The sequence below is a fragment of the Schistocerca cancellata genome, chromosome 4 (genome assembly GCF_023864275.1).
Source record: "Schistocerca cancellata isolate TAMUIC-IGC-003103 chromosome 4, iqSchCanc2.1, whole genome shotgun sequence".
Taxonomy (NCBI): Eukaryota; Metazoa; Arthropoda; class Insecta; order Orthoptera; family Acrididae; genus Schistocerca; species Schistocerca cancellata.
The window spans coordinates 870412494-870435952 of NC_064629.1; the positions used below are offsets into that span (position 1 = coordinate 870412494).

Genomic DNA, 23459 nt, shown 5'->3' on the forward strand with positions numbered 1-23459 from the left:
CATGCTGCTGCAAACGTTCGTACATATGGTTGTTGTCTTGCAAACGTCCTCATCTGTTGACTCAGGGATCGAGACGCGGCTGCACGATCCGTTACGGCCATGCGGATAAGATGCTTGTCATCTCAACCGCTAGTGATACGAGGCCGTTGGGATCCAGCACGGCGTTCCGTATTACCCTCCTGAACCCACCGATTCCATATTCTGCTAACAGTCATTGGATCTCGACCAACGCGAGCAGCAATGTCGCGATACGATACACCGCAATCGCGATAGGCTACAATCCGACTTTTATCAAAGTCGGAAACGTGATGGTACGCATTTCTCCTCGTTACACGAGGCATCACAACAACGTTTCACCAGGCAACGCCGGTCAGCTGCTGTTCGTGTATGAGAAATCGGTTGGCAACTTTCCTCATGTCAGCACGTTGTAGGTGTCGCCACCGGCGCCAACCTTGTGTGAATGCTCTGAAAAGCTAATCATTTGCATATCACAGCATCTTTTTCCTGTTGGTTAAATTTCGCGTCTGTAGCACGTCATCTTCGTGGTGTAGCAATTTTAATGGCCAGTAGTGTAGTATTTATGTTCAATGCCAGTGCAAACATGGGATTATGAAATCAAGTACTTTATCATCATTATCTTGCATTTAGAAACGTAGACTTCAACTTTTTCCTATTGACGTTGTAATATTTGGTGATAGGGCTACATACTGTACGCGCTGTAATTCTTAGCTGTATTTGTTTCTGACGCCAGATGTTACATTTACACTCTACGAAAAAAAAACGACTCACCACGAAAGAGTTACTCAAATTGATTACAAACTGAAATTCATACAGGTATCGTCGGAAAACGCAAAATTGTAAGTTTTAGAGGCCGATGGATGAATATGTGCAACACAGTTTCACCACGCAGCTGGCAAGGATAGTAAAGAGGGGACATGTATGTAACAGGGCATAAAGTCTTTGCGAATTTCTTTCTGTGTACTCAGTTGGACAGTAATTATGGCTCGCAGGTAGTCGCGTGAACAACGTACGTAGATGTCAGCATTTGGGAGAGGACATGTAGGTTGGCTCAAAGAAGCCGGTTGGAGTAATCGAATAATCGCTCAACATTTGCATAGGAGCGATGCCACTACTCTAAGATGTTGACAGGAGTGGGTGAACCATGGCCGGACACAGCGTCAAGAAGAAAGTGGTCGACCTAGAGAGGCGACAGAACGTTAGGACCGAGCAATAGTCAGAAGGGTACTCAGAGCCCTGCATTTATCTATCTGACGAGCAACTGGTGGTTCAGTGAACACAAGAGCCATTTATAGACGTCTCACAGAAAGGGGGATGAGCTCACACGCCCCTTGCGCTAACTACCACTGATCTCTGTACACCAAAAAGCCCGTCTGCAATGGTGTCGAGGATATTCGGCCTGATATCTCATTGACTGGAGTAGAATTATCTGCAGTGATGAGACTCGCTTCGAACTGAGCCCCGATGACCAGTGAAGATGTGTCTGGAGACGCCTCTGACAGCGGTTGGTTAGCAACCTTACTGTGGCCCGCCATACAGCCCTACAACAGGAGTGAGGGTCTAGGGTGCCATTTATTTTCATAGGAGGACCCCTGTGGTCGTCACTCGTGGCACCCATACTGCATAGTGGTACGTCGACAATATTCTACGTCCGGTTTTGTTGCCCTTCATTGCAAGTCATCCTAGCCTTACATTTCAGCAAGATAATGCACGCCCGCAAACGGGAAGTATTTCTACTGCTTGTCTTCGTACTTGCAAAACTCTACCTTGCCCAGCAGGGTCGCCACATCTCCTCCAGCTGAGAACGGTAGGAGCATTATGGGCAGGGTTCTCCAACCAGCTCGAGATTTTGACGATCTAACGTACCAATTGGACGGAATTTAGCACGATATCTCTAAAGGGGACATCCAATAATTCTATCAATCAATGCGAAACCGAACAACTGCTTTCATAAGGCCAGAGGTGGACCAAAGTTTTATGGACTTGCTCAATTTCTGAAGCTCTTTCTCGTGAATAAATCATCCATTTTTTGACAGTGTAATCATTTGTTTGTCTGTACACGTACATCACATCTACCGATTTCCGTCCAATTCGGATTGTTCCTTCTTGGTGTGTCGCCTACTTGTCTTAGAGCGTATATTCGCCACACCTAGGGACGACTTCCTCTGGTTCATTCGCAAGGAGATGGTATAAACAGACAATAAATAGGTCGCTTCGAACCCATTAATCAGGTTATGATCAACCGCTACAATTTTCTACATTTCTATACAGGCGTAAGACAAGCTAAAGCTTTAACACCGGTTCCCAGGCTTACAGTCGTGTACTCTCGTCCTTAATACGTGTCGTTTGATAAACATCATCCTCATCATCTTTCGACAGTGATATTATATTTAAATGTATTAATTCGATAAATGAAGCTCCACTCACTAATATCATACTACCTGTAACGCCTGTTCGAAGAAAGTGAGGAAGACAATGTTGGTTGGGTGCTTATAAAGATTAATTTTTAGTACAAATCTTTGATAACACAAATAATTAGCAGCTGTTTTTCGTATGTATTTTTTGTTTTCGGTATTGTAATAGTTTGAGAGTTCTTTATGCTACAGTTCCGTAACTTCACATGTCGTGCGGTAATTATGTAGGCTTGTTCAGTACGTAAATGTAATGGTATTCCAATGCCATAGTGACTAATTTTCCTAAGTATTTGTAAATACGGAGAAATTTCTCACGCAGTTCATTGGGTATTTTTTATGTAGTTAGTATATCAATACGTTGTGTCTGCAGCGTTATTTATATTTCTTGAAAAAACTAAAGGAATAACTAAGAGAATTTTTTAACAAGTATTTTTCTAAAGCTCAAATTCTAAGTTTACAAATGTTTAGACCAAGGGCCTGAGGATATTTAGAGGCTGTGATGTTGACCATCAAAAACTTAAATTCATTAACTTTCCACAAGCCTAGTTCGAGAATATGAAACTTTTGCGTTGCTCTACATTTTGAGAGGAGGATGGTATTTCAATCCGTGTGTTGCTTGTATTGCAGGAAAGAAGCGGCGGCGGGCCCGGACAGCGGATCGCACTCCTTGCAAGAGTACACCTACCGGAAGATCACTCCCTGCGACGTCTGTTCCCAGGTACTCAGAGGTAAGTCGCCCTTGCTTTTACAACCTTCGGTCTTGTCCTTCACAACAATTCTACCTCAGCCTGCGATTTTATAGCTTACGTCGTTCTTTTGATTATCTCTGACCAGATCTTCCTAGTAAGGGTGTTGGGGTTGAGTATGTCCTTACCCTGGACATGAACGCTAGCTTGGACGGGGCAGGGTATGTGACGTCATAATGTGAAATTTATAAATTTAGGGGCAACCTCGAACGCGAACTACAGTATTACTCACATCTGATATTCGCAACGAGTTACGAAACGTGAATCAAAGCGATGCAATAAGGCATTCTGCGTTTGAGTCTGATTCGACCTGATGCTGCATTGAAAAATAACTTTCTAAAACATAAGTGGCATATTTTGTGTAATTTGTCTTCGATTCAAACTTCCATGTTTCGAAAATATGAAAGCTTAGTCTGAGGTAAACTTGCATTGTATGGACGCAAACAAAGATGGAAAAAAATGGTTCAAATGACTCTGAGCACTATGGGACTTAACATCTGAGGTCGTCAGTCCCCTAGAACTTAGAATTACTTAAACCTAACTAACCTAAGGACATTACACACATCCATGCCCGAGGCAGGATTCGAACCCGCGACCGTAGCAGTCACGCGGTTCCGGACTGAGCGCCTAGAACCGCACGGCCACCGCGGCCGGCAAACAAAGATGAAATAAAGACTTTGGTTTACTTAAATTTATCTATGTTACGAAGAATTGGTTGAGATCTGCGACTGTATGGCGATTTTTACAAGATGACACTATTTTAGTTTCAGTCACGCTTGTTTTCAAATATTTATTGAAACGTTGCGTTATAGCGACACGCAGCTATCGTCAGATGCTTGTGTGTATTTGTACATCAATTGTAAGTGTGAAATTTCTTTCTGACTCTGCCAGTGAGGTTAAGTTTCGGAATATTGTTACCCCTGCCAAAAAGACTAAATTTTGTTAGTAAAAATGTACCTGTGTGGGTACTGTAACTGGCTGGAGGTAAAAGGAATGGATAAACTGACACTTGGAATACTCCCTCCCGATTTGCAGTCCTAATAGCCGCGACAATTCTGTGACCATGGTAATCACATTTGTTGAAGATAAAAGCTCTGGATGATTACGAAGGGGTTCTACTTAAGTGGTAAACGCAAATTCATCTTACCCATGTCGAGTTAATAGGCGATGAGCTTAAATAGAAATAATCATTTGACGGTGATCAAACCCGCCGTACTGTATGCCAGCGAAACACTAGCACTCAACAGGAAAATCAAAATTGAAGAAATCAAAAAAGAAGAACGCAAAATCATGAGGAAAATTTTAGGAGGAAGACCCACACCAGATGGCTACAGACTAAGAAGAACTCAACAGTAGAAGCATATTCGAACATCGAGAACGATATGAGAAAAAGGCGCCTTAAATTCTACGGACATTTAGATAGACTCCCTGAAACAAGACTCACCAAGAAAATTCTAGAACACATCAAGACACTTAAAGTCTCGACACCCTGGATGGAAGGAGTCCGAAAAGACCTACAAGCAATTGGCACCACAAACACCACAGACAGAAGCACCTTCCGAAAACTCATAGACAATTGGGAAGTAAAGTCAGAAGCGCTAAAACAGCGGACCAAACAAGAATGGTCTGAGGAGAGAAAAGAGGCCCTCTCCAAGAGAATGAAGGAGTACTGGAAGGACAAGAAGAACAAGCCTTCAAAGTCATAAGCTTAACGATTTCCTTTTAGGGAAAATCCGCCAACAATAATAATAATAATAAAAAGTATAATGTTCAAAAACCAGAGCGCGATCCTGTCTGACAGCAACCGCGCTCGCCCTACCTGCCTATTTGAGCCAGCGCGTACGCTGTGCAGCCTGCATTGTTAGACTCTAAATCTAGGAGCTATTATTATCAGCAGTTACGGATTTCGCTGGTGAATTGCCTCTCTGTAATATTCAAATGCAACATTAACAGTTGTACAGTAGTAAACAAATAAATAAATAAATAAATAAATGTTATTGTGAGCATGGTATGCTCACACACTACGGTGAAGCATGCTAGTTCCAACATTCATTGAAACCGCCGCTAACGTGCCCCTGTATAGATAGTCAAATGACAGGGACGGTGAATGTGTACATGGCTTCACAGACGGGCACAGGACGTAACACAGCAGGCTGGGGAAGCGACGGAGCGGCAAAGCGCGCCATCCGTCAACTCGGCGGCATTTTTTCAACTCAAATCCCCGAGCCATCCTGAACGGCCTGTATGCCATAAGAGCCAGGAGGGCTAAAATGTGCACCGTTTATAATTATACGCTGAGCAGCCATGGTCGTCATCTCCTTGGGCTTCGGGGACAGAATCTCAGGAATTGCCACTAGTCAGATCTCCACGACCATGTGGGTCGATGCCAAGGATAATTCACAAAGAGTACATTTCGCTTTATCTTATCACATTAGTTATACGAGAGCCGCAAATTCACCGTCTTCTGTGGGATGTCCGTGCTTGCAATGTAGCGTCCTCGGAATATCGTATTGCGCGTCTTGTACTAAATTTCACTGCCTCCGAAGGGTAGGTTCAGCCGCCTGAAATGGAAAGGTGTTTTCTATCCTTCGTTCGCAAAGTATGGGCGTTGTGTGTGGTTTAAGTGTAATTGTTAAGTGTAAATGACTGTAATGGGCGTGTGTGCAGCGTGGTGTCATGTATGTGTTGGACGATGATGATACAAGGGAGAGGGTGGAACCTGTTGCCGGCAAGTAGCCTGCTCCTCTCGTATAGCAGTAAGGGGGCCTCCGAGTTTAACGTACCCGTCCGACAGACGGATCACCATCAACAGGGTCGCATCCCCTCGCTCCACGAGACACTTTGGAGATGTTTGGAATTTAATTCAGGGCATTGGCGCAAAGACTGGTGATCAGGGACTTTACACAGCCACCCCTGCTGTCTCCTCTGCTGTAAAGGCAAAGGGAAAATTATCAACAGTGCGCAGCATACCCCCGGACCGTCACCCATCCAAAAGCTGGCCACACCCGACAGTGCTTAAATTCGGTGATCTGATAGGAACGATGCATCCACAGCGGCACCGCCGTTCACTCGTTTTTCAGTAATATCCAGGGCGTCCATGTGTCCATAACATTCTGTTATCATTTCAGAAAATCATAGCTTGGGAACTATTAGAATCGTGGCTTGTTGCAAAACGTAAAAAAAAAATAAAAAAAAGTCATGCCAGTTTCAATGTGTGCCCATTCGTTGCTCGTAGAACATCTAGGCCAGGGGCGGGCAGGAATCCTGCACGTGTACGATGCACTTGCACGTGTGTAGTTAACAGGTGTTGTGCGTGCACACAGGGGCAAGCTGGCCACCCGCTTCTCTCCACCCCCCGCCATACCGTCTCTCCGCTTCTTCCTCTGTAATGCGTTTTGTTTCCTGGCCTGTTTTATTGAATGAAGGAATAAGGTTAGTAGGAGTGCTTGAAAGAAATCGTGGTTTGAAAGAGTACCTATTACCTACGATACGTTTTATTTAATTATCACAGGTCGAGTTTACAATACATTTAATGTCTGGAACAAAATTTCTACATACAGACAAACGCAAACAGTTACGTAAATTTTCATTACTGATGTTTGCTCTTAACCGAAACTTATTAATTTTCATAACAGAAAAAGTCTCTCACAAACGTATGTCGAGCCAAACATTGACATTATCTTCGCGGCTCCACGATGAAGACGAGGAAACTCTTGCCGTGAAAAGTCGTGATAAAAATCTACTACACGTCTTGCCAAAAGGAACTTGTCTCTCAGACGAGAATTATGCTGTAGAATCTACAGTGCAGATCTATTAATTCCATTTGCAAACTGGGATGAATATCATCTACAGAAACAGCAAATTGTCTCGAGAACTATTCAAAACCTTGGGATAAGTGTGATATATCCCCAAATCGCTTGAGAAATTCTTCTTTTATTGCACTAAGTACGGGAACATATTCAAATTTATTATAATGGCGATCAATATTAAACTTCCGCTGCTTAGCGAGAATACTGTCACACATTATACATTTCGAATTTTCACGTTTTTGCACAAAGAAAAAATGATTCTCCCATTCCTTTTTAAAAGATAGCAAATCTCCATTTCTCCGTTTCCTTGATTCACTCTGCATTTTCCGGTTCTTGAAATACAACGTTCACTACGTAGTGGTCGCTTCGCTTCAACGTCCGCAGCTTAGCTTACACTGCCGCAACCCGCCGGCTGCCGTCACTGTCCCGTTTGACGATTGCACGCAGCAGCACACGTGCAGCGCCGTGTCCTCATGAGCCGCGTGCAACGTTTGCCCGCCCCTGATCTAGGCGATATTAGAGTTCTTCCCATGTACGGGTCAGCATTGCAGTATCAACAGGTCTTACAGTTTCATTGATTCCTGCACGAAAGGTAGCAATGGCATTGACTGGTGTTGTGTACACGCGAGGCTTGACGTAAGCCCACATAAAAGAAGTCTGTAAACCACAAAAAGAAGTCTAATGGCGTAACATCGGGAGAGCGGGTGGGCCATGCGATGGAACCATCACAACCTATCCACCTCTTAGGAAATGTCATGCTGCCGGCCGTTCTGGCCGAGCGGTTCTAGGCCCTTCAGTTCGGAACCGCGCTGCTGCTACGGTCGCAGGTTCGAATCCTGCCTCGGGCATGGGTATGTGTGATGTTCTTAGTTTAGTTAGGTTTAAGTAGTTCTAAGTCTAGGGGACTGATGACCTCAGATGTTAAATGGTAAGTCCCACAGTGCTCAGAGCCATTTGAACCAAATGTCATGCTGCACACCCTGCACGTTCTAACTCCAATTTAGGGCTGCACTGTCGTGCTGAAAGAACTGCAGCTCTTCGTTCCGCGGTAACAGGAACTGCTGGAGCATGTCTAGGTAAACATTTCTCGTGTTGTTTTTCTCTGCAAAGAGAAATGGGCCAATCACCGGCCATACCAAACATTAAGCTTCAGGCTATCACAGATTTGTTCATGTGTGTTTTGTGGTTTTATAGAGCCTCATTTCCTAATGTTGTGGCGATTCACATGTCCGGAGATGGAGAAAGTTGCTTCATCTGAAAACAGGCACTTTGTCAGGTAGTTATTGTCAGCACCTATGGAGGCCAGCATGGAACAAAACGCACTTGAGACACACTGACTCTCTCTCCAAAGTTTTCAAACCACCTCATTATGTTTGTTTTTGCCGATGGTGCCCTTCCATTCTGGCGTCGATAATTACGCAGTACCGGTGTCACAGATTTGGATTCTGTGTACCAGATGACACGGTGCTCAATCTCCTCTGTGTCGCCGTTTTGACGCAATCCGAGTCAAATTTGCAACAAAGGTCTGAGGAAGAAAAGACAGAGCTGCTACACGTATTACCAGAAACCAAGATTCTCTATCTTTAGTAGTTTCCAAGTTACGCTTTTCCGAAATGACAGTGGGACTTTATGGACACCCTGCGCACTCTGCCCTACAACGGAGAATGCTGTGTTCCGGTATTCAATATCACAACACTCACACGCACAGTCGTCGCTTACTTTTCTCTTAATTCTGTGTAGATATCAGGGGTTGGGTCCATCCCCAAAGAAGAAAAAATGGTTCAAATGGCTCTGAGCACAATGGGACTTAACTTCTAAGGTCATCACTACCCTATAACTTAGAACTACTTAAACCTAACTAACCTAAGGACATCACACACAGCCATGCCAGAGGCAGGATTCGAACCTGCGACCGTAGTGGTCGCGCGGTTCCAGACTGTAGCGCCTAGAACCCCTCGGCCACAAGGGCCGGCCCCCAAAGAAGAAATGCACTAGACTGACAGACGCGCTAACATTGTACGAGATGGCCTAGACTTAATCCTGAGGATGGTAGTTCATATCATGTGCGATTATCCAAATTTAGATTTTCAGCGAGTTTTCTGAATCACGTAAGCAAATGCCGGGATGGTTCATTCGAAGAGGACACTGCTGATTTCCTTCCCTATCAGACCTAGTTTCCGTCACCAATGACCTCGTCGTTGATGGAACTTAGTTTGTTGATTTCCTATGACCAAAAACATGTATTTTCCTCAGTTTATTGTCATTACTTGTCCTCCCATCTCCGTAGTGCCTCTCCCCTAACTAGCACCTCCCCTGCTTTTGACTATCCTGAATCTACATTGTGCATATTAATCTTGAGAATATACCTGTATATAATACACGGTTCCTCTCCTTCGTATCTACATGTCTATAAGGTATATTCTCAAGTTTAATATTAGGAGCCCTTCTGGCGTCGTTCTGCACACACCTGTCAGTCTAAGTAACCCCCTCTGCAAAGAGTAATGCAGCAACACCTTCATAGTGCAGTCAAGTACGTAACAATACAGAGCATTTTTTTTAACAGGAACTGTTCAAACTCTCGACTGCCAAGACCATGATAAATTGTACAGATGTGCTCTATGTCTTCTTTTAAATAGTCAAGAACATAAAGGGACTGGCGAACTACATCATTGGTCTCCAAATTATTAGCTCTTAAGGGCCACATATTAAGTTTCGATTCCTAGGGGGGGGGGGGGGGTTGAGGGCGGATAAATGTTTCTCAGAAATTCAAGAAGAAAGTGATAGCAAAGCGTATTGTTGTTTAACATAAGCACAATATTCAGTGAAAACCTCAGGTACACTTTATTACTCTTTAGCAGAAGAGAAAGTTGTACATTGGGAGCACTTCTCACACTTTTGCCGTGTAATTGAAGTTTATTGCATTTTATTACTGCATTTTAAACGATGGCAGTCACTTTGTGTGCAGCAGCCATTCTCTGAAATTACAACAGTTGCTCCGGAATAGGGCGGTTTTTCCTAATGTGATAAAATTCTGTTGACATTTGAAAGCATTGCAATCGATAAAATCTTGTCAACACTGTTTTTAGTCGTCTGTCAGTTACATTATTACTCTATTACACACCAGTAATCAGTAAGTCAAACCAAATTATGTAGAATTATTATCAAAAACCAGTTACAAGTTAAATACATTTTGATAATGAAATTAACACGAAAAAAACACGATTTCCATTTTCAAGACAGGTAAAATTGTTAAGACATTAACGAAAACCAGTTAATTTACCAATCTCATATGTTCCATGGTAAAAACCCATCTGTTTTAAGGTACAAGATTGGTGCACAACGGAGAAGGTATGGCTTAACCGCCAACACATTATATAAATAGTTCTACAACTATGTAGAATCTTACTTGCATAAAATTCTGTGAATGAAAAATTAACAATATATTCCAAATAGCTTTAATATATTATGCAGTACTTAAATGTGTAGAACATTAAATCTTTACAAATACTGTACAAAACACAACCTCATGTCTAGCAACAACAAAAACTGCAGAAAAAGGCGGAAACTGCTTATGTCGGACTCTAGAGCGCATTCCTTCATGCTATTCTAAATTCAGCTACTATATTGAAGTACCGACCAAAGAAACAGCATGTGTGCCTGGGTACACTATCTTCTAGATGCAACACACTCCCCTACACTTAGCGGTGTGAAATTCATCGTTTTGATCCAAATTGATCTCAATCTGTGACTAACGTAACCTGTTGTATAAGTGAAATATCTCAGGTTGCTTCTCTATTTAGATTCGGTAAATTTCAGCAGATAAAATACTTATTCATACCTGTAGTAGTGCCAAATTCATATAATAAACGTCATGCAAAGTCTTCGATCTTGGGCGAGTTTTCTTCTTATAAATCTGTAAACATGAACAGGACTTCCTTCTTCAACCTTGGTCTTCATAGTGTCATCATCATGCAGATCAATGATTTCCTTCAGCAGTGTCTGAACATCTTCCACTTCGCAAGAAATGGGGTTCTGAAAAAATTGGATCTTTTTGTAATGGTCATCTGAATCTTATAACCTGGAAGAGAACATTTTCTTCACATCACCAAGGCATTTGATTGCAAACAAAAGTGGAAGATGCGTACTATAGTGATAACATTCGACCAGAGTAGCTTTTTTAAAGTTTATGCACTGATACCGGTTTCGAGTGATACCTCATTTTCAAGCTGTACCTAGATGTGACCAAACTATCATGAGCATTTATATCGATATGATTACGTATAAATGCATCCATATAAATTCAGCTGCCCCTACCGATGTCGTTTTATGCAACCTGGAATGTTATACCTGGCCTTCAAAACCACGCGCTAGAGTTTCGTATTCTCTCACTCGCTACGCGCAAGCTATCAGTCCTACAGAAAAAATGATCAGGATCTTTTGTAGGAAATTCTGTGTAATTAAATTTTGTACTGGAATACGTTTTCACTCGAGGCCACGGTTTAGAGTTATTCAAGAAAAAACTAAAAAAGTGACTTTCACCTCGACTCCCTGTCTCATCCCTCACGAGTCAGGATTTCTAGTATGTTGTTCGCAGCACTCCCTCCCATCACTGTATGAAAATTTCCGACCACACGAGCTATTGTCAATACGTAACCTTTTCTGGTCTCTATTGATTGTGCTATTACTCTACCAGCATAGCAGGCTATTGCGTTAACATTATTAATTGAAACGTGCCCTTGAGGGTAATAACAGGAAAACGACTTTTGTAAACGTTACGCGAAATCTAATTACGTTCACAATTCGATCCGGACTGAACCCATACAAGCGCAGTAGTTTCGCATTCTATATCTTCATCTACGTATACCCCGCAAACAACCGTACAGTGCGTGGCGGAGGGTACCCTGTGCCGCTGCTAGTCATTTCCCTTCCTATTCCACTCGCAAATAGAGGGAGGTGAAAAGGACTATCTATATGCATTCGTATGAGCCCCAAGTTCTCGTATCTTATCTTCATGGTCCTTACTCGCAATGTGTGCTGGCGGCAGTAGAATCGTTCTGCAATCAGCTTCAAATACCTGTTTACTAATCCTCGAAAAGAACGTCGCCTTCCCTTCACGAATCCTCATTAGAGTTCCCTAAGCATATCCGTAACACTTACGTGTTGTTCGAATCTACCGGTAACAAAGCTAGCAGCCCGCCTCTGAATGGATTCAATGTCTTACTTCAGCCCGACCTGCTACGGATCCCAAACACTGGATCAATACTGAAGAGCAGGTCGCACCACTGTCCTATATGCGGTCTCCTTTACAGGTGAACCACTTTTTCCTAAAATTCTCTCAGATGGCCTAACGAAAACAACGACCTAATTGTGTACTTTATGCTGTTAAAATTCACAAAACTTTTAGGTTAAATTTACACAAACACCAGTGTTACGATAGAGCTCGACTAAACCGATGGCGTAGTAAGGCCAGTCAACGAGGCCAAAAAAGATCGAATGTGGAAAATAACTCGTGCAGTGGCACATTTCTGTACAGTGGTAACATGTACTGCCAAGAACAACATACTAGAAATTCTGACAGGTGGGGGCTGATTGTGGGAGTATGGGTGCGCTTGAAAGTCACATTTGTACGTTTTTCTTGAATAACTTGAAAACTACTATCTTTGGCGAAACCGTATCCCAGTAAAAAATACAACTACGCATGGAGTTCAGTACGTAATGCGATACATTTTTATTCTCGGCGAGTTTTGGTCGTAAAATGCGAAATTTGTTGTGGGACATCGTGGATTATTCCCGATTCAGCCCCTATTGTTTCATGAAGTTTCGAAGATGGCAGTACTATACATAGCTTTCAAAATGGCTTTTGTACCGGAGGTGCGTTCTAAGCAGAGAGCTGTCACTGGGTTTCTTTCGCGAAAACCATCGCGCTTGCAGACTGTCTGGCAGTGAGCAAAAGCGCGGTGAGTCGTTGGCGAGACGTCTGTTATCATCACAACAAGGTCGCGCAAACCTATCCGATTTCCCGCGTGCCGGCTGGCCGCAGACAGCTGTGACTCCTGCAATGTTGGAACGTGCGGACACTCTCGTTCGAGATGATCGACGGATCACAATCAAGCACCACGCTCCACAACTCTACGTGTATGTTGGTAGTGTGTACACACTCGTTCACCAGTTGGAGTAATCAATGGTGTGGGGCCGCTGCGTTCCTCGCTAGCTAAGAGAAGACCATAAATTGCATCGAAGGACAATCTGTGCAGAATTGCTTGCGCGTTACGAGGCAACTCGTGACAATTTTTTGTCGATCATCGTCTCAGGCGATGAAACATGAGTTCTTCGCTTCGAACCTGAAACAAAACGACAGCCCATGGAGCGGCGCTACACAACCTCTCCCCCGAAGAATAAGTTCAAAGCAGCATACTCAGCCGGTAACGTCGTGGCGACGGTCATGTCGAACCCCCAAGGTCTTATTTTGTTTGATGTCCCTTCTCATGGTGCAACGATCAACTCTGAAGTGCATTGTGCTGCCCTCAGGAAACTGAAGAGACGGCTTCAGCGTGCTCGTCACCACAAAAATACACCCCTGGAAATGGAAAAAAGAACACATTGACACCGGTGTGTCAGACCCACCATACTTGCTCCGGACACTGCGAGAGGGCCGTACAAGCAATGATCACACGCATGGCACAGCGGACACACCAGGAACCGCGGTGTTGGCCGTCGAATGGCGCTAGCTGCGCAGCATTTGTGCACCGCCGCCGTCAGTGTCAGCCAGTTTGCCGTAGCATACGGAGCTCCATCGCAGTCTTTAACACTGGTAGCATGCCGCGACAGCGTGGACGTGAACCGTATGTGCAGTTGACGGACTTTGAGCGAGGGCGTATAGTGGGCATGCGGGAGGCCGGGTGGACGTACCGCCGAATTGCTCAACACGTGGGGCGTGAGGTCTCCACAGTACATCGATGTTGTCGCCAGTGGTCGGCGGAAGGTGCACGTGCCCGTCGACCTGGGACCGGACCGCAGCGACGCACGGATGCACGCCAAGACCGTAGGATCCTACGCAGTGCCGTAGGGGACCGCACCGCCACTTCCCAGCAAATTAGGGACACTGTTGCTCCTGGGGTATCGGCGAGGACCATTCGCAACCGTCTCCATGAAGCTGGGCTACGGTCCCGCACACCGTTAGGCCGTCTTCCGCTCACGCCCCAACATCGTGCAGCCCGCCTCCAGTGGTGTCGCGACAGGCGTGAATGGAGGGACGAATGGAGACGTGTTGTCTTCAGCGATGAGAGTCGCTTCTGCCTTGGTGCCAATGATGGTCGTATGCGTGTTTGGCGCCGTGCAGGTGAGCGCCACAATCAGGACTGCATACGATCGAGGCACACAGGGCCAACACCCGGCATCATGGTGTGGGGAGCGATCTCCTACACTGGCCGTACACCACTGGTGATCGTCGAAGGGACACTGAATAGTGCACAGTACATCCAAACCGTCATCGAACCCATCGTTCTACCATTCCTAGACCGGCAAGGGAACTTGCTGTTCCAACAGGACAATGCACGTCCGCATGTATCCCGTGCCACCCAACGTGCTCTAGAAGGTGTAAGTCAACTACCCTGGCCAGCAAGATCTCCGGATCTGTCCCCCATTGAGCATGTTTGGGACTGGATGAAGCGTCGTCTCACGCGGTCTGCACGTCCAGCACGAACGCTGGTCCAACTGAGGCGCCAGGTGGAAATGGCATGGCAAGCCGTTCCACAGGACTACATCCAGCATCTCTACGATCGTCTCCATGGGAGAATAGCAGCCTGCATTGCTGCGAAAGGTGGATATACACTGTACTAGTGCCGACATTGTGCATGCTCTGTTGCCTGTGTCTATGTGCCTGTGGTTCTGTCAGTGTGACCATGTGATGTATCTGACCCCAGGAATGTGTCAATAAAGTTTCCCCTTCCTGGGACAATGAATTCACGGTGTTCTTATTTCAATTTCCAGGAGTGTACAATGAACTGCTTCTTCTCCATGACAGTGCAAGCCTAAAAAGTTTGCGCAACAGGTAGGAACTCAGAAAACTTCATTGGACTGTTCTTCCTCGTCCATCCTAAAGCCCAGACCTCACACCTTCTGACTTCCATCAGTTTGTTCCAATAAAGGTTGCATTCCGCAGGAAGCAGTAAGTGGATGACATGGAGCTTATTGATGTCGATCAGTAGAGTGCTACCATGCGGACACAGAGGCCCTCCGAGTAAGATGTCGTAAGGCTGTCACATTGAACTAGCCAAAAAGTAGGTAATAATATGGTGTATCGAAATCCTGAATAAAACGAAACTGCTTTCAGAAAACATATGTTGCATTACTTACTGAAAGCCCCTCGAACACTACATTTCCTACGAAAAGTACCTGTTCATTTTTTCTGTAGGACTAATAGTTGATGGCCGTGCGGTTAAAGGCGCTGCAGTCTGGAACCGCAAGACCGCTACGGTCGCAGGTTCGAATCCTGCCTCGGGCATGGATGTTTGTGATGTCCTTAGGTTAGTTAGGTTTAACTAGTTCTAAGTTCTAGGGGACTAATGACCTCATAGTGCTCAGAGCCATTTGAACCATTTGAACTAATAGTTGACGAGAGAAAAATTCGATACGTTGTGCCGTTTCAGAGTTATTAACCATTGAAGTTAGCCAATCAGGCTGTTGTGCACGCCACAGACGGTGTCGCCAAACTGCTTCTTCGCTGATTTCCTAAAACTAACAAGAAAGCAATACAAAAATTATACATCGGCCGGTAGTAAGGATCGAATCCGTACCAATGGCTACGGAGTCTCTTACGCTGCCATCTACGCTATGTAATAACTGACACTAACTGTATGTCGCGGACCGCTTGAATTTGCTTGCGCAGTAGTCTGATTGGACTCAATAACTGGCAGCTGGCGATGTGTAGGAAAATTTTCTGTCTGACGTTGCGTTCCTCACTGGATGTTTTAACATTTGTATAAAGCTTATTAATAATATTGTCCACCCCTTAAAGGTTTTAAGTCATTCCGTTCAAATGAGAGAAACATCAGATAAGAGAGTTAGTTTCCATTACTACTCTTTGTCGACAGAACTTCCAAAAGATTGTTTTTCTTATTCGGAGATATTTCAGTCTCTGTTTTCAAAGGAAAGGATAGTGGCAAAGTTTTGCCACAGATTAAGTGTCTTACTGCCGTGTGGTATGAGAGACCAGACGACAATGATTCTATTTTTTTCTAGGAAAGATTAGAATTGACAGTGTTCGAACCCATAACATCGAATGAAATCACAACAGAAATTACAGGCTTCATCATACAGGACATATCCACTGAAATTTGCACAAAGTGCTTTCTGATGAACAACGCAGTGTACTTTTAAGCATTAGTTAACACGACTAGCATCACATTCTCAGTTTAGCCGTCCAACGGATCCTGCATATTTGACACACATATTTTTCAGATCTGTGCCACGCAAGGAAATCAGATTTGCTAGTTCTTCAGTAACTTGGAAGTCTGTGGTAACACCTCTAAAAAGCAGCACGACTTGAGTAATATTAGGGATGTCTAAATTCTTCCATGGTTATTGAGTATCAAGGAAACTTAGATGCCTTATCTTGTAACTGTTTTATAAATTGCGCACAATATTCTCATCTCGATGCGCCAGTGTATTTGCTCAAAGAGGAACTGCATTACGTTGTTCGGTTTTGTCAGGAAACAGTTCTTCAGCTGTAATTAAAATGCACCTGTTTATGTAGTCACCATCAGTGAATGGCCTTCCTGTTTGGCGATTTCTTTGGCAATTCGTAAGCCTACTTTTGTAATGGTTCCCCTTTTCCGAGCACGTTTCCTAACCATCGTTCGTTGAAAAGAATGTCCACTTTTCAGTGTTTAGAGTTCATGTTCACAAACCTTGTCCTTCAATATACCAAACTGTGCACCACGTGTTGTTTCGTAGTGGCGACGAATGGTGTATTCCTTACGAACAGCAATAACTTCGTTACAGATAACACAGATTGGTTTGTTGTCATTCTCTATAAAGGAATGTTTCACTGCCCCCCTTGTATTTAAGATACGACACTCACTACCCACATTTTTGTTTTTAGTTTCAACGAACATATTTCACAGGTATTGGAAAGAGTGAAAAAACCTAAAAGAACATTACAACAAACATCATGAGTGTTGTGGATTGGCAAGAGAGCCAACCCGGTATGAGAGGAAGCCGAAAGGCACGCGTTTTAGCTCACGCAGGCTGGCGTGAGGTCTGGAACAGTACAAGGAAATTAGACTTTAGCAAAAAAACGTACGTTACTGCTGGAATACTTAACTTTAATCCATAAATGGTGAACATCGCTCTTGATGGTACATGTTTTACAGCATGAATAGTAACTGGTAATGGCGCCTTGCTAGGTCGTAGCAAATGACGTAGCTAAAGGCTATGCTAACTATCGTCTCGGCAAATGAGAGCGTATTTTGTCAGTGAACCATCGCTAGCATAGTCGGCTGTACAACTGGGGCGAGTGCTAGGAAGTGTCTCTAGACCTGCCGTGTGGCGGCGCTCGGTCTGCAATCACTGATAGTGGCGACACGCGGGTCCGACGTATACTAACGGACCGCGGCCGATTTAAAGGCTACCACCTAGCAAGTGTGGTGTCTGGCGGTGACACCACAATCAGGAAGTCATCGTCAGCTGTAGGAAGAACGTTCCTGGTGGATTTTCTGATATTTTTGAATAAGTGAGGTAAATACTTCTAGCAACCTCTCTTAAGTTGCGATTATAGTGCGGTGACTGTGGGGTCACAAGCCGCACAGCAGTAGCCTTGCGCCCATCGAACTATACATCTCTGACTTAACTGAATGCAACGTGCTGCCGAGCAGTCACGTGGCGCGCCGCTTCGGTGTACTACACAGACGCGCTACTGGAAAGTCTATGATCAAAAGTATCCGGACACCCCTAAAAACATACGTTTTTCATATTAGGTGCATAGTGCTGCCACCTACTGACAGGTACTCCATGTCAGCGACCTCAGCAGTCATTAGGTATTGTGAGAGAGCAGAATGGGGCGCTCTGCGGAACTCACGGACTTCGAACGTGGTCAGATGGCTGGGTGTCACTTGCGTCATACGTCTGTACGCGAGATTCCACACTCCTAAGCATTCCTAGGTCGACTGTTTTCGATGCGATAGTGAAATGGAAACGTGAAGGGACACTTGCAGCACAAAAGCGTGCAGGCCAACCACGTCTGTTGACTGAGAGAGACCGCCGACAGTTGAAAAGGGTCGTAATGTGTAATAAACAGACATCTATCCAGACCATCACACAGAAATTACAAACTGCATTAGGATCCACTGCAAGTACTATGACAGTTAGACGGGAGGTGAGATAACTTGAATTTCATGGTCGAGCGGCTACTCATAAGTCACATATCACGCTGGTAAATGCCAAACGACGCCTCGCTTGTTGTAAGGAGCGTAAACATTGGTCGACTAAACAGTGCAAAAACGTTGTGTGGAGTGACGAATCACGGTACACAATGTGGCGATCCGATTTCAGGGTGTGGGTATGGCGAATGGTTCTGTTGTGTATGTAGTTCCGCGTAGTCAGCGCGTACACAACTTTCCCACTAGAGCGCGCCCCGCTAAGCACAACAGCGCAGGCGCAGCGCTCGTCCGTCTCGGCACTAGGAGATGGCGCTGCCATACAGACGGACCAAATTCTGCTTCCGCCGATCCGCGTATTAATATGTAACGCAGCCAATGAGATTGCTGCTAACGTAGAACCTTTTCTCCTCGCAGATCACACTCGCGCAGTGATACATGAACGCGCGAGGTATTATAACGAGTGTACAGACCTCCGATTACTCAGTCTGCATTAGTCTGGACCAGTCTGTACGAGTTCTACATTTGTCTGTACCAGTCTATAGTCAAGTTTCAGTCTGCGCCTGATAAGATTACCATATTCCTGTACATAGCCATAAAGATAAATGTATAAACACTTCGGCAAGTATCAGAGATATATGTGAGAATAAGATTAACGTACCAATACCAAAGGAACTTCAGATTGTCAATTGTACATAGCATCCCGAACCAAGTTAAGTAATTTTTATGCTTGTTATTATTTTAATGAATGTGTGTGAAAATTAATCAAGTTCTGTTTAAAGTTAGTTACCTTCAATCTGCTACTCTAAGCGTGCAAGTGGCATTTCTATCGTCTGACCTCACGGCAGAAGATAAACACGCCACGATAAGACCACGAGACAGATTGCTGACACTCGCCTACTTCGTTAGAGCGACAAGTCAAATAATCTGATGGTGTGTGTACTGAAGGTCTTACAGTACGCACACCACAGGTTCAAATGGTGCAAATGGCTCTGAACACTATGGGACTGAACATCTGAGGTCATCAGTCCCCTAGAACTTAGAACTACTTAAACCTAACTGACCTAAGGACATCACACACATCCATGCCCGAGGAAGGATTCGAACCTGCGACCGTAGCAGTCGCGCGGTTCCAGACTGTAGCGCCTAGAACCGCTCCTCGGCCACATCGGCCGGCGGTATGGCGAATGCCCGGTGAACGTCATCTGCCAGCGTGTGAGTGCCAACAGTAAAATTCGGACTCGATGATGTTATAGTATGGTCGTGTTTTTCATGGAGGGGCTTGCACCCCTTGTTGTTTTACGTGGCACTATCACAGCACAGGCCTACATTGATGTTTTAAGCACCTTCTCGCTTTCCACTGTTGAATAGCAATTCGGGGATGGCGATTGCATCTTTCAACATGATCGAGCACCTGTTCATAATGCACGGCCTGTGGCGGAATGGGTACACGACAGTAACATCCCTGTAATGGACTGGCTTACACAGAGTCCTGACCTGAATCCCGTAGAACTCCTTTGGGATGTTTTGGAACTCCGACGTCGTGCCAGGCCTCATCGACCGACATCGACACCTCTCCTCAGTGCAGCACTCCGTGAAGAATGGGCTGCAATTCCCCAAGAAACCTTCCAGCACCTGATTGAACGTGTGCCTGCGAGAGTAGAAGCTGTCATCAAGGATAAGGGTGGGCCAATTCCATACTGAATTCCAGCATTACCGATGGAGGGCGCCACGAAACTTTTAAGTCATTTTCAGCCAGATGTCCTGATACTTTCGATCACATAGTGTATGCCTTGACTCGCAGTATTTACCATCTTCACTGCATTAGTGTTTGTGGGGTCACATAACGATACCATCCTACCGGCGTCTTTAGGCTGGCAACGGAACTGCAAGCTTCTGTCTGACGCCAATAGTGATCTTGCAGGATCCGGTGGACCCAATGGTGCACGCGCACTGAGACACGCATCCATCGGCTCTGACAGCGGGGTGGTGCAGTGGTTGGCACAGTGCGGTCGCATTCGAGAGGACGACGGGTTCAAACCCCCATCCGGTCCCCCAGATTTAGGTCTTCTGTGATGTCCCTAAATCAATCCAGGCAAGTGCTGTTATGGTTCCTTTCAAAGAGTACAGCTTATGTCCTTCCCCATCCTTCCATGCTCCAAGCTTCTGCTCTGTCTCCAATGACATATTGTCGATAAGACGTTAAACTATACTCTCCTCCTCCTCCTCCCCCTCCTCCTCCTCCTCCAGCGGGTCTGAGGAGCTCCCTCTACCACCACAATATAGGGCGACTGGTGGGAGCCACTCAACCCCACTTGCGCTTGGAGTCCCATCGCTGCGACACCACCGTTGGTGCTTAGTACAGCGAACCTCATCCTAGTTGCTGTTGTATGTTGCATTATTTGCAATCAGTCTTTGTACACTTGGAGAAATACAAAGTAAGTAAATCTTCTGTTTATTGTGTTAACTTGTTCGCTAATCATTTCTGTTCCTGTCCAGGTTTTCTATGACGACAGTTCGCATTGATTTATATCAATGGGACAAGTTGAAAATTTGTGCTTGTTCGGAATTCAAACTCGTGTTTCCTGCTTACTAGGCAGATGCGCTGACCAATACGCCGTCCAGACACATTGGTCACCTCAGTCGCATGGACTACACCAGCACGCCTCCCGTCAGACTCAGATTCTCAACTTATACCACGCACTACTGATGTACTGCACCTGCTCAAGAGCCTCATTACTCGCGACATCTCGCCAGTTCCTGTAAGAGTTCGAGCTTGGTGTGCATCTCTGCCGAAGGGATCGTTGGCCATCATCACTAATTACATATGTGGTGTCTGTTATTTATTTATTTACACGTATAGGACCGTAGGACCGAATTGAGGAGCAAATCTCAAAGGCCATGGAAAGTGTCAGTACATGAAATTACAACATAGAAGTAATAACAGATAAACTAAAATGTTTATGAACCCAAAAAAAGTCAAGCCATAAGTTTAAGTAAACGCAATCGATAATATATCATTGGAATCGGTTTAATTTTTCAAGGAACTCCTCAACAAAATATAAGGAGTCACCCATGAGGAAACTCTTCAGATTCGATTTCAAAGCGCTTTGATTATTGATAAGATTTTGGAATTCTTGTGGTAGCTTATTGAAAATGGATGCACTAGTATACTGCACGCTTTCTGCACAAGACTTAAGGAAATGCGATCCAAATGCAGACTGGATTTCTGCCCAGTATTAACTGAGTGAAAGCTGCTAACTCCTGGGAATAAGCTGATATTGTTAACGAGAAACGACAGTAAAGAATATATATATTGAGAGGCCAATATCAGAATTCACAGACTAGTGAACAGGGGTGGACAAGAGGTTCGCGAACTTACACCACTTATTGCCCGAACCGCCCGTTTCTGCACCAAAAATATCCTTTGAGAATGGGAAGAGTTACAAAAAAAATGGCTCTGAGCACTATGGGACTTAACTGCTGTGGTCATCAGTCTCCTAGAACTTAGAACTACTTAAACGTAACTAACCTAAGGACATCACACACATCCATGCCCGAGGCAGGATTCGAACCTGCGACCGTAGCGGTCGCGCGGTTCCAGACTGTAGTGCCTAGAACCGCTCGGCCACTCCGGCCAGCAGGGAAGAGTTGCCCCAAAATATAATACCATACGACATAAGCGAATGAAAATAAGCAAAGTAGACCACTCATCGTGTCGAACCATCACTTACTTCAGATACCATTCGAATATTAAAAATGGTACCATTAAGTCTTTGAACAAGATCCTGAACGTGGGCTTTCCACGACAGTTTACTATCTATCTGAATACCTAGAAATTAGAACTTTTCAGTTTAGACATCACACACACACACACACACACACACACACACACACACACACACACACACTTTTTTTCACCTCGTGATAGCGGCTAGATTGGGGTGCGTAAATAAATTGGAATGTGAAAAAAATTGGGGCTTTGTATGGGCGCTGATGACCGCGCAATTGAGCGCCCCACAAACCAATCATCATCATCAACTTTTTTCTCCCAAATGAATCTTAAAAAAGCCCTCACTAAATGACTAAATGAAAGAATGTATCTTTTAAGCTGTACAAATTTCAGAGATATCTGTAGCAACATCACTTATAAGAATGAAACCTTGGTAGTTTCTGGTACTAGTATCGTAACTCTAAAAAGAGATGAATTCAGTGAGGCTTGGCTCTTCAAAATCTATTTACTAGTTTCGGATAAATATAATATTTGGTACTTAGGATGTTTCTATTCTGGACATAAAACCAATTGTTGTCTTATAAGGAAGTTAGTGTTGATGTGCCCCGTCTCCCCCCCCCCCCCCCCCCCCCCCCCATGAATCATGGTGGGCTCCCAACGTCGTGGGATGTCTTTTGTGCCTCAACGATACAGGTAGCTAGCTGTATCGTAGGTGCAACCACAGCGGAGGGGTATCTGTTGAGAGGCCAGACAAACGTATGGTTCCCGAAGAGGGGCAGCAGCCTTTTCAGTAGTTGCAGTGGCAGCAACTTGGATGGTTGACCGATTTGAGCGTGTAACATCAACCAATATGGCATCCCTGTGGTGGTACTGTTAACGGCTGAAAGCAAGGGGAAATCACAGCCGTTATTATTCCGGGGGTCTTTTAGCTCTATTGTATGTTTAAAAGATGATGGCATCCTCTTGGGTAAAATATTCCGGAGGTAAAACAGTCCCCCAGTCGGATGTCCGAGTGGGATGTCGACAGCAGGAAAAATAAAACTGGCAGTCTACAGTTCGGAGCGTGGAATGTTGGATCCCTTAATCGGTCAGGTAAGTTACACGTTTAAAAAGGAAATTGGAAGGTTGAAGCTGGGTATAGTGAGGATTAGTGAAGTTCTGTGGCAGGAGGAACAGGAATTCTGGTCAGGTGAGTAATGACATATAAATACAAAATCAAATATGGGTATGGCAGGAGAAAGTCTAATAACGAATAAGGAATGCGGGTAAGGTTCTATGAACAGCATAGTGAATGCCTTATCGTAGCCAAGCAGTCACAAAGACAACACCCACCACATTAATACAAGTTTATATGCCAACTAGCT

General features: G+C 44.7%; 1 protein-coding gene across 1 annotated transcript in view; it reads left to right on the forward strand.

Moving 5' to 3' along the window:
* The window catches only part of LOC126184482 (uncharacterized), a 1022231-nt gene that overhangs the window by 711102 nt on the left and 287670 nt on the right, over nucleotides 1–23459 (forward strand). Inside the window, exon 11 of the mRNA XM_049926873.1 lies at nucleotides 3060–3160. Coding sequence (XP_049782830.1) covers nucleotides 3060–3160 — 101 coding nt within the window. The remainder of the gene's footprint in view (nucleotides 1–3059; nucleotides 3161–23459) is intronic.